The 12,550-nt window shown below is 39.4% G+C and overlaps 1 protein-coding gene across 5 annotated transcripts in view; it reads left to right on the plus strand.

The window, feature by feature from the left end:
• PIP5K1B (phosphatidylinositol-4-phosphate 5-kinase type 1 beta) overlaps nt 1-12,550 on the plus strand; it is a 102,740-nt gene that overhangs the window by 55,351 nt on the left and 34,839 nt on the right. For all 5 annotated transcript variants that reach the window (XR_007630609.1, XR_007630611.1, XM_050329748.1 and 2 more), the window contains exons 5-7: nt 493-610; nt 4,649-4,801; nt 6,579-6,878. Coding sequence is in view for 3 of the 5 variants with exons in the window: in XM_050329748.1 (XP_050185705.1) it covers nt 493-610; nt 4,649-4,801; nt 6,579-6,878 (571 nt within the window). In the remaining 2 variants the exon portion in view is untranslated. The remainder of the gene's footprint in view (nt 1-492; nt 611-4,648; nt 4,802-6,578; nt 6,879-12,550) is intronic.

Raw genomic sequence — 12,550 nt, forward strand, 5'->3', positions numbered from 1 at the left:
ACTGCTCTGTATGCACAGTTCTACCCTCTGTGTTGGTTCTTAGTCTTCGTACTTGGTATCAGTCTGAATCACTTGCAAGGCAGTTCAAGTGACCAAGCTGGTGTAAAGTTGTTTTGTTGCATTGACTTCCAGACTTTTTGCAAGAGCTTACATGAGGTGGGGGGGTGACCCTTCCTGCATCACTAAGCTGTTAGACTGACTTGCCTAGAGAGTTACCAGAAATTGTAGCTTTAGTTTAAACATGATTTTTATGCCAATGCATACAGGTGGTGAAAATAGTAATTTCCTTTAAAGTGAGAAAAAGGAATTTGCTGGTAGTCTGTCTCTCACAGGCATTTCTGTGACAGTGATTAATGGTAATAGAGAGATTTATCTGCATTTATGAATTTTTTCTCAGAAGGCAAATGGTTGAGTTAGGCAGTTTTACTGTAAAACTATCTGCTAAAAATTACTCAGTAATTTGGTTTGGTTTATTTTTGTTTTTGTTTTCAGTGAAGGGAGCAATCTCACCCCTGCTCATCATTACCCTGACTTCAGATTTAAGACGTATGCACCTCTTGCCTTCCGCTATTTCAGAGAACTTTTTGGTATCAAGCCTGATGATTATTTGGTAAGAGCTTGCAGTTTTCCTTTGAGTTACAAATTATTATAAGTATGCTAGCTTCATAGTGATAGAAGAAGGTGCTTAAAGGGTGCCTAAATAAGTAGTAAATTTTGTGTGTGAAGGGGTTTACAACTAGTGAATATTTTCAGCGATTTAGAAAAATTCTTTGTCTTTGAGGCAATTCACATTAAAAACCCACTTTATTAATTGACTAGAGTAACTTCCATATCATTCAGGTAACTTTTTCTAGAGAAGTTACAATCAGTACTTGTGAACTTCTATTAATTCAGTTCTAAGAAAGTACTCTTATGTTATCTGTGCTACTTATTAACTTCATTACAAAAGTGATGTCTGCATGTGTTCTTTTCTAGCATTGAGAAATGTGGATGGCAGACTGAAAATTAAGCATTTATAGTATCTCCTTTTTCTCTCTATTTTATAATTTGAAGACTTCTTAACAGTATTCAGTGGTTTACATGAGAAAAAAGATGATGCCACATTTGCTGCCACTGTAAAAGCAGCAGTATTTTTTTTATTATTTGGTGGAACCACTTTGTACACTGCCTAGAGAGGTATTCACTATTTTACTTCTCCTGTAGTTCTACTTTTGGAAGGGTAGTGTGAAAGCAAAGAGCATGTTTTTTAGATGTTTGCCCCATGTCCAATTTTTCTCATGGTGGACAATGCAACAAATCAGAGTCACAATACAAATTAGCATCTTTACATGTCAGAGTTTTATTGTTCATTTTTTTAACGAGTTTTTAAATCTTTTTGTGCCATTATTGATAACTACTTCTGTAAAACCAAATGACTTTGAAAGGGCTTGAATGAATAAAAAAGAAAAATTGATTAAAGTGTGCTGAAACATTACTTAAAATACTACTAATGTTATGTGCAAGTGCATTATAACATTTTTTGGTTTTTTCTTTTGTAGACAATAAGCCTAAAAACAATACTTAGCTGGTTTTGCTTTTATTTAGGTTGAATATGGATGTCCTATTTTAATTCTTTAGTAGTATGTTTGAATTTGTACTACTAGTCCTCATGACCATAGTTCTGTATAAAAACGAGTAATTCTTTTGGGTTAAAATTGGTAGTAGAAAGGAAATACACTTTGTTTGGAGTTTTATGAATGATAGAATCATAGAATGGCTTGATTTGGTAGGGACTTAAAGACCATCTAATTCCAACCCTCCTGCCATGGGCAGGAATACCTTCCAGTAGACCAGACTGATCAAAGCCTTTCGAGCCTGGTCTTGAACACTTCCAGGGATGGGATATCCACAACTTCTCTAGGCCACATGTTCTTGTGCTTTACCACCCTCACAGTGAAAAATTTCTTCCTTGTGTCTACTCAAAACTACTCTAGGTGGGGTCTTACCACAGCAGAGTAGAGGGGGAGAATCATGTCCCTCAACCTGCTAGTCACACTTCTTTTGATGATGCTGTCGATTTTCTGGGCACACTGCCAAGAGAGCTACTTTCAAACCATTCTTCTCTCAGCATGTGCTTGTGCTTAGGATTTCCGCAACCCAGGTGCAGGACCTTGCTCATGTCCTCGTTGAACTTCATGAGGTTTGCACAGGCCCACTCTCACGGCTGTCACAGTTCCTCTGGATGGCATCCCTTCCTTCCAGTGTGTGAGCTGCACCACTCAGCTTGGTGGTGTTGGCAAACTTACTGGGGGTGCACTTGATCCCATTGTCCATGTGACCAACAAAGATATTAAATAGCACCAGCACCAAAACCAAGCCCTGAGGAATGCCATTTGTCACTGGTCACTGACTGGACAACAAGACATTGACTAGAACTCTTTGAGTGCAACAAGTTCCTTATGCACTGAGTGATCTGTCCATCAAATAAATCTATACCTCTCTAGTTTAGAGAAAAGGATGTCATGTGTGACAATAGTGTAATTATTTAATATGTTGTTTATCTATTTCTTTTTATGGACTTGGAAAAAGATGAAGTATGCGGGCTGTGTTGCCAACTGCTAAAAAGGTGTTACTTCCTAGAGTAAAGCTGTTATCACCTGCAGCTTCTTTTCCATTTACGAGTTTTGAAGTGACAAAGCCCAAAGATTTACAATTTCACCTTGTTCAAGGAAGTTAAGTGGTAATGCACTATAGAAGTCAGACTGGTTAACAAGAGTAAATGCATTTGAAGAGCTGGCAGAATTAAGTTGTCACTGGAAACGTCGTGGAACGTTGGTGTTTTGCATCTAAATGTCTTGATCGTGAAGTACTCAGTTGTCAGAGTCTTGGGGATTTTCTTACTTTTCCATTTCTGTGTGGCTTTTGTAAGTGTCCAGCCAAAATTAGCTGGTCTCTGTATAGCAGCACTTGATGGGTAGATTTCTGTTTTACAGGAATAAGCACAACTGTAGAATGACCAACACAGAGCGTAGGTTAACAGCTCGTGCTTATGTTACACTGATTTATTGAACTTTAATGTTTTAGGATAATTGGTTTTAAACGCTTACCTCAATGACAGTGACTCATGAAGTTTATATTTTTTTGCAAGAAAAATGCAAGGTTTACAATACAACTGCTGATTAACTCTAAGAGCTTGTAGTGTTACAGAGTGGTATGGCTGTTCTATCAGTAGAAAATTGAAATTACAGGATTAACAAGAAAGGTCTTTTTTATTAATTGGAACTGAGTGGACTGCAGAAGTAGGGAGAGGAACAGAAAACATTTTTATATAATACAAAAGTCTCAAAAATTGCAAGCATGGGAAAAGCATCAGCTGTAGCCAGGATAAGGAGATGCAATAGGCAGTGGTTTGAGTCCATAGGAAGTGTGCTTCTCTAGTTCAAGTGCTTACAAAAGAGCATATTGATTAGATTTTCTTGTATTACTTCTTTGCTGTCACCAGCCACTGAAGTCAATGGCAAAACTCCAGGATGGATTTAATAAACACGTTTTTAAAAAGTAAAACTTTTTTTCTTGTGAAATTGCTCAACTCATCTCAAGCAATGTCTTAATAAGCCAGATATTTGTAACTGAAACAGTTATTCCTTTTGCTTTGAGAAGAGCAGAAAATACTACACTACTAAGAATAATTCCTTGGTGCTTACACTACTCACAAATTTGCTTCCTGTGTAATTTTTTTTCTTGTAAAGACTGAATCCTTAAAATATTGGACTGTACAGTAAATCTCCAACTGTGTAAAATGGATGATGTATTAAAAAAAAAAAAAAAGATGTGTGAATGAAAGTTCAATTATCTTAAACAAGTTTTCATGTTTAATATAAATAGATTTTTCTATGGTTTTGAGCTTAATGTCTCCTCTCCATTTAGTCTGAATGAAGTTTGAATTAATGCCTTTTTCCTCCTTAATATGATTGCAATTTTTAATGTGTCTTGTGGAAGAGAAAGCCTTTCTAAATATCCAAAATAATGGTCCTCCAAATCTCAATTTTTCTTGCTTACTGGTATTGAGGTTTTTTCTATTTCAAGCAGTTTTCAATCAGAAAACTACATTAGTAGCTAATACCAAGATTATTAGTCTAATGGTTTCAATCCCAATTTCCAAGAATAGGATTTGCTCATTTGTCTACAGTGAAAAACCTCTACTCCGGGTGTGTTTGTCTAATATCTTCTTGTGCCTGTTTCCTTCATAAATGGCTGTGAAAAGCAAACAGTTGCAGTTCAATGTCTTCTTAAGGTTTCTGACTCAAGAATTTGCTATGGTGCCAGTGTGGGGATCAACTCCCTTCAACTTAACCGTTCGCATCACTCCAAGAGAATCTTTACCTGGTGCAGTGGGATGTGAAGAGGGACTGTATGCTCAGCTGCCACCTGCTCTTCCGCGTTGTGCAGTGTGAGCTGGGCAGAGCAGACTGTTACAATTGGCCTTTGAACCTCAGCCGAATTATGTGAACCAGCTTGCTCTACAGTAGTAGTGTTGCTACAGTTGAAGACCAAAGAATAAGCTTCTTGATTCTCTTGTGCCTGTTTGTACCTGCAGTTCTTTATATTAAACTTGTGTTCGGGTAATGCATGCATTGACAGTAAAAACCAATTTTTATCTCTCTTCCAGTACTCAATCTGCAGTGAGCCTTTAATTGAATTATCCAACCCAGGTGCCAGTGGGTCCTTATTTTTTGTAACCAGTGATGACGAGTTCATCATCAAAACAGTTCAACACAAAGAGGCTGAGTTTCTTCAGAAGCTCTTGCCAGGTTATTATATGGTAAGTAATTGAAGACTGTATTTTACCTATATTTCTTCTGTTTCATGTCACACTTCTTAAGATGCAGTTTCATTTGTCTTGTAATCCTTCATTGGTTTTTATCTCTATTTTTTGTAATATTTTGGTATTTTTACCCGCCCTTCAGCTTTGTGCTCCAAACACCCAACAGAAAGAATAGATGTACTTCAAGAATATATTGAAGATAAGAATTGCTGTTGTTTTAGCATTCAAGATGAAGCTGAATGTCATCATCTGATACCAAACTTTATTTCTAACTAACAAAAAAAGGTTACTAGATTTCTAATTCAGTTTTTTCCTCCATTTTGTTATTTGTCTACCCTCTGCATTTCACTCAGAGCAAACAAACTAGACTTGTCAGTTTCACTTTTGTTCCCAACTACTTCTGATTTCCATTGCTCATATATTAAAGCTGTAAATGGGCTGCAAAAAATATATTTTCATCCATGTAATTTGTTCAAAACTGAATTTTTAAATGGAGCTTTTTGAGGACTTGTGCTAAGTCAATTGTGTTGGGTTTTGTGTGTCAGTCATCAGAAAGGAAAACCACTGATCCAAAAGTAAGTAGAACTTTTTTTTTTTTTTTTTTAACAAAACCAGTCATACATATGAACAGAGATTTTTCTGGAAGGTATGCAGAACTTCATATTATTAGACCTGTGACGGACTTTCTTTTCTTGATTTGTTTTCTGATGTAAATACTTGAAAAATTACCCTCTCACTTATACTAAAAATGAGAAATGTTTATTGTCATATATATATTGTGGTATATATATCATAAATGTCATTATTGCTCTAAAGTGACATGGATTCACCATGTGTGTAAAAAAAAAAAGTGTGTACTGACACATCAAAAAGGACAACGATGGCACGTACTTTTTTGTTGTTTCCAATCATGATAATCAGCTCAGCATAAAATTGACTTATTACAAGTACATGTAAGGCTGTTGTCTGTTGTTTCTGTGCACTTTATTCTCACAGCTAAAATATGCAATGGTTTCCAAAGGGAAAAACTTCAATCGTGATTATTTCCTGTGAAAGTACTTTCTTCTGATAGTTTTATGTTGTAACTTAGTAATCATTCGAGACTTGAAGTAGTTTTCCCCCTTCTTGATTTTTCATGCCAGACTGACAGTAGTTGTAGTCAGATGGAAGATTTTCTCTCTCACCACTGTTATCCTCTCTTGTTTAGTTTTATTGCCTGTTGTGCAGTTTGGATTATTTCACACTCTTCTGTTCTGATGGGCAATTGTGGTTCCGTTATGACCTCACACTCCAGTGGATACTACTTGGTCATTTGGCACTAACCCTCAGTGTGTAAAGCCTCATGGAGACAGGGGTTCTGTCTTTCAAATTCCAAGTCAACATAACGAGAACTACATTGGACACAAACTTCTTCCAGCAGGTAGAATGCAAAGGTTGTTCAGGTCAGAATAAGTAAATAAAGTCTTCAGGATGCTTTTAGGTTTGGGCCAGTCTACGCTTTGATAGTATGTGAGAAAGAGAAGCCTAGTATTAGTCTAGCTACTGCTCTGCTCTTGGTGTATATAAGTTCCTGGGAAAATGGCAGTGTTTATGCTAGCATTCTAAAGTAGAGACCCACAAAGCAGATCAACTGGTCTAAGAAACTATGCTGAATAAAAAGCAGTACACAGTTTTCTTGAAGTTTGTTAATGTCCTTTGCTATGAAAGAAACCCTTTCTTAAGCATGGAAGTTTATTGAAAATAGACCTATTTAACAATATCTCTTTCATTTTAGAATCTGAACCAGAATCCAAGGACTCTTCTACCTAAATTTTATGGGCTGTACTGCGTTCAGTCAGGAGGCATTAATATTAGAATTGTTGTCATGAACAATGTTTTGCCACGAGCCTTGAAAATGCATCTCACATACGACTTGAAAGGCTCCACATACAAACGGAGAGCATCAAGAAAAGAGAGGGAGAAGTCCAACCCCACATTCAAAGACTTGGATTTCTTGCAAGATATACACGAAGGGTTGTATTTTGACTCTGAAACGCACAGTGCACTAATGAAAACACTACAGCGGGACTGTCGAGTGAGTAAAAATTATTGGCTATTTAAACTTCTGTATTTGCAGTTGCTCTGGATTCACCTTGGCAAAACACAGAACATGGCTCTGTATGTTGTTTAGCCTCCATTTGTTTTCCATGCTATTCAATGAGGAAAAACTATGGATGTCAGAGCACTGATGAAGTCTGTATTTTATGTGAACCTTTGGCATCTGAGATCACAGAACTGTAGAATGGAATGTCCCTATGCTTCTTGAATACCAACACGCTAGGGGCCATGAGCACTTCCCTGGGGAACTTGTTCCAGTGTTTGACTGATGAACGTTGAGGGTTTTAAGCTTTCTTTTTCTCTCTTAAAGAGGTTAGTGCACAGGTTCTTCTATTAGTTTCAGGGTTAGAGGGAAAAGGACGCTGCTAGAGTTGCTCCTACCTTCTTGCGAAGTTAGGTTGATGGTGTCCAAAGCCTGACACCGGGACACTAAACTCTAGGCATTCGCCCAACACAGATCCCAACACTTTCTGCAATGAAGCTGCCTCCTCTTTACAGGGGTCAACCATGCCCGACGTTGGATTGCCATGTGACGAACGTTGAGGGTGGATAGGGAGGGGAACTCCACTCTAGAGGCTTTTCTTTTATCCCTAGTCCTGGAGGGGAAGGTGCTCTCCCCCTCCCCCCCCCACGAGGTCTCCATGGCTCTCGCAGTGACCACAGGAGACCAGGGTGAGCAGGCAGAGAGAGCGTTTATTGTTCTGGAAACTGCTTAAGTACCTTTTGGGAGGATTACAATGTAACCAGTGGGAGTCCAGGAGGTCTTACAAACCAAGGGTTAACAACCAATAGATGAGCTTTCAGTTATCTCTTAGACATTCCAAAGGTACGGGTAAGAGGGAGGAACCTTGGGAAGAAGAAAGGTTTACACAAAGAGTTACACCACCATTTTGGGAGCATGTTCACTTTAAACAACATTACAACTTCTATATCCTTTTCTGTACTGCAAAGTTACCCCAACATTTGACAATCCTCCCACTAAAGAACTTTTTCCTAATACCTAATCTGAACTTCCCCAATGCAGCTTCAAGCTGTTCCCTTGCACTCTATCACCACACACCAGAGATCAGCACCACTCTTTCTGCCACCTTCATAAGGAAGTTGTAGACAGTCATGAGTGCCCCCCACCCAGTCTTCTCTAAGATGAGCAAATCTAATATCTTCATCTGCTCCTCACAAGTCATGCTCTGTAGTCCTTTCACCATCTTTGTTGTGCTCTTTTGGAGACATATCCTCCTTACACTGTAGAGCCCAAAATTGCACACAGTACTTGAGGTGAGGCTGTGCCAGTGCTGAGTGGAGTGGGACAATCACCTCTTTCAAACCAGCTGGATATACTGTGCTTAATGCACCCCAGGATAGAGTTGGCCATTTTGGCTACTGGATCACATTGTTGACTCACTGAATTTATCATCTAGCACAACCCCAAGTTCCAGAGCTGTCCCCCTTATCTCTCTGTATGTCCAGGATTACACTGATCCACCTGTAGAAATAGAGATTAACGTAGGAATGGAGTCCAGTAGACATTATGATGATGATGATGATAATGATTTCCACTAATTTGGAGATTTTAATTATTTTTTCCTGAGGCATAATTAGCCCTGTGGTACCATTATTATGTATGATAATCTGTATGTAGAGCTGCAAGCTCAGTAACCCTTCAGTAAATTGGCCTCTTTGTAAGTTAAGAAGAGCTAGGAATAGAAAGGCAGGCCTAATGGCAGCAGTCATATTTCTGGAGCAAAGCAATTTTTTCCTGAGCTGAAACCCAGTGTTTAATGTTTGCATAACATTTTCAAGGCAGAAGAGGGGTACATACCATTGCTCCTTGAGAAGACCTTGGGGAATGGAATCAGTTCCTATTATGACAGAGAGAATTGTTGTAAAATAAATTTTTTCTCTGTAGCAAAGGTAAGAAAATATAAATTAGAAAAAGGGGGAGTTATCCAGGTTTCTCATATTCCCAAAGTTCACAGGGTTGTGGAGAGAAAAAATTGGCATTGTCTGAGGGGAATCTTAAGAGTTTCATAATAAAAAATCAGAATGAGTGGGCTGAACTCAGCACAGAAAAGGCATCCTGAATATCAGTTTGTTGTTCGCTGCCACCTGTGGTACAAGATGGAAAGCATTGTTTTTGCACATGAATAGAATTTTTTGTTTAATTATCACAGAAGTCTGCAATGCCTGGTGATTGGTTTGTAAAGCTGGGTGACCTAATGTTCAGCTGCATATTCAGTGTGAGACATTTATCTAACACCACACATTGTTCTTTCTGTAGCTTTTTGCAGTGAGTATTGCCTGAGCTCCTGTCATGTGTGATAATGCAGAATGCATCAGTATGTCCCATCTGAGGATATGGATGCCCTTTTGTGCATCCCCTGCTTGTTCAAGGTTTCTTACCCAGTCAAAGCGTGAGGAGATCTGTTATATAGAAAATAATAAAGGGAATCTAAAAGAGGGAACTGGAGTGAAAAGTAAACACAAGAATCAATCATTTAATTTTTACATAAAAGGGACTCTTACTGGTTCTTCAAAAGTCTGGGTAAATTCTTCCTATATGTTATTTGAGGGCTGAACTACTATAATTTTTTTCAGTGTGTAATCTTAGATTAACAGCTCTAAAGTTAGTCTAGAGTTCAAGGCCCAGCTAAATTTTAAAATTATTTTTAAAAAAGGCTAATTATCTTATAGTAATTAATCTATACATAAATACATATACATACATTAAAGTATATGTGTGTATCTGTGGATACATATACACACATTGAAATTTGTAAGTATGTAAAAAAATTAACTGGCTTTTTTTTTCTATTCAAATAAGTTTTACTCTGTGTTATAAAACAAAGGGAGCAGACACTGCTGTCTTTCATATAGCTGAATTTGCTCAACAAATGAGGTTGGATCTGACTACCTGTGTTGTACTTCCGCCTTTAGAAAGAGTGGGGAAGGGGACCATCTTGCCACTCTTTCTTTCTGCCCATATGGCATTTGGATGCCTGCTCAGTGTGAGTGATAGCTTTTCAAGGCTTAAAAACTTGTCAAAAATCTCTTTTTACTCTGTGGTGGGTTGGCTGGACATCAGGTGCCTACCAAGCTGCTCTATCCCCTTCCCAGCTGGACAGGGGAGAGAAAATAAGATGGAAAACAACTGGGAGGTTGAGATAAGGCAGTTTGATAAAGCAAAGGTGAAAGTTTGTGTCCACACAAGCAAAGAGAAAAAAGAAAAAAGGTTTATTCTCTTTCCCATCTGCTAGCTATGTTCAGCCAGTTTCTGGGGAGCTGGGCTTCAACACATGTAGCAGTTGCTCTGGAGAGCAAACACTGTAAATAACAAATGCCTTCCCTTCTTCCTTCTTTCCTTAGCTTTTATATCTGAGCCAACGTCATATGGTATGGAATATGTCTTTGGTTAAATTGGGTCAGCTGATCTAACTGTGTCCCCTCCCAGGACCTTGCCTACCCCCAGCCCTTGATGAGGGGAAATGTTGGAGAGACAGCACCGATGCTGTGCCAGTGCTGCTCAAAAGTAGCCAGAACACTGGTGTGTTATCAACACCTTTCTAGCTACCAGTGCAAAGCACAGCACTCTGAGGGCTCCTACATGAAAATTAACTCCATTTCAGCCAGACCCAATACACTCTCCACCCTTTATCCCATATGTTGCATTCTGGATTAACCTATAAACTGCCCAGAGCAGTTATATTCTTTATTTAAGACTTTTAAAAAGCCTTTTAGTTTTTTATAACCTTTAATTAACATCCAGAGAAAAAGTCACACGCTCTTCTCTAAGAGAATTTTTTTTTATTTTAGTGAGAAAAATAAGATATTTTGGCAAAAGGTTTTTACAGGTATAAAATACAACCAAGAAAAAAGCATTTCACTAAAACATTCAGCACAAAGACCCATTCCTTAGGAAACACCCACTAAACCAATCCGTGTAACAGCTTTAGTAAAACACAGTTCATTGGTTTTAAGTTACCCACAAGAGAAGGAAAGGAGTAAAAGAAAGCTGATTAAAAGGGGTAAAGAAAGAAAGAAAAAAGAGAAAAGGAGAGAAAGGAAAGGAAAAAATGGTTACCAACAGGATTCGATGATTCACATGGTGCCGGCTGAAGAGGAAGAAGCGAGAGAGAGAAGAGGAAGACCACATGGAGTCTCGTGTCTTTATAGAGTTCAGTTTTCTCTCCCAGGCAGGATATCTGGTCAGTGCCTTCCAGGCCCGAATGAATGGTGCTGTAGGCAGTCACAGGCTGCAGGGCTGTGGTGTGGGTGGGCTGCCAGGCAGCTCAGCCCTGACTGACAGCCCTGCAGGGCCTGCAGCTCTGCCCTGTGCTCTGCATGGGCTGCAGGTCTTGCCTTCAGCTCTGCCCTGTGCCCTCAGCACAGGCCTAAGTGCAGACCTTACCACGTTCCTGCAGGCCCAGGCCTTCCCCATACACATGCACACACACACTCACAATGAGTTGGTACCAACCCATATCAATAATTCAGTGAGATTCGGATCCATGATCTCACACTGCATCATTTACCTCACACTCAGTCCTCACATATTTTATGTATCTTCTAACTTTTCCATTGTATTTATTTCTCATTATAGAAATCCCTTCTTATCAACATATACAACTTAAACTCTATCCTTAAACCATCTTTATACCCAAAGTACAGATTTGTACATTTTCATTAACAACTATCCCCCATTCTTTTACATATGGATATTATTTTCCCATTTTGTGGGCTTCTTCCACCCCTCCCGATTCATGATTAGAGCTCCATTCCTCAGGATGGGTGTTCGGGAGAGGAGAACCAGCACAATCAATCAGTGAGCACCAACACCAGCCCAGCTTGGGTCATTGTTGCCTGCTCCTTGCTCCTCACAAAATTCACTCTGGATCAGTTTATATCATTCCTGCTACTTTATGTCCTGCAACATACAACTTACTTCACAGATTATTTTTCCCCCAAAGTTAAGTTTACTTGAGGCACACAGCAGGTCACGCCATCCCTCCACATTATCCACCAAGTACACCCTGGTCACTGATCAAAGACAGTCCCACAGATAGGTTTGCCTTTTCCCGTGGGAGGAGTAATCCATACCAACTTACCCAGGCACTTCCCCCATGGAGGGGGGGTACTGGGATCTTATCTCCTCCCAAAGTATGTAGGGGTTTTGTTTGGCCAGGACCAGGGCAGTTGGCAGATCCCCAAGTGCTGACTAGCCAATTTGCATCCCAGTGCTTCTGTGCCCCATTGCCTAACACTCTTGACAGAGTGTTCAACAGTCCATTATACCTCTCAGTTTTCCCAGAGGCCTGTGTGTGATAAGGGATGTGATATATCCACTCAATGCCATGTTCCTTTGCCCAAGAGTTTGTAAGATTATTCCGAAAGTGAGTCCCATTTTCTGATTCAATTCTCTCTGAGGTCCCATGTCACCACAAAATGTGCCTTTCAAGGCCTAAGATGGTGTTCTGAGCAGTGGCCTGGTTTACAGGATAAGTTTCCAGCCAGCCAGTTGTTTCCTCCACTATGGTGAGTGTGTTGCTCTTGCCCTGGCGCGTCCGTGGCAATGGTCCAATGTAGTCAATTTGTCAGGCCTCACCGTATTGGAAACCCACCCTGCCCTCTGTGCCAGAGAGATTTTACTCACAT

This window comes from Myiozetetes cayanensis, unplaced genomic scaffold (assembly GCF_022539395.1).
Source record: "Myiozetetes cayanensis isolate MyiCay16 unplaced genomic scaffold, myiCay2020 scf4, whole genome shotgun sequence".
NCBI lineage: Eukaryota > Metazoa > Chordata > Aves > Passeriformes > Tyrannidae > Myiozetetes > Myiozetetes cayanensis.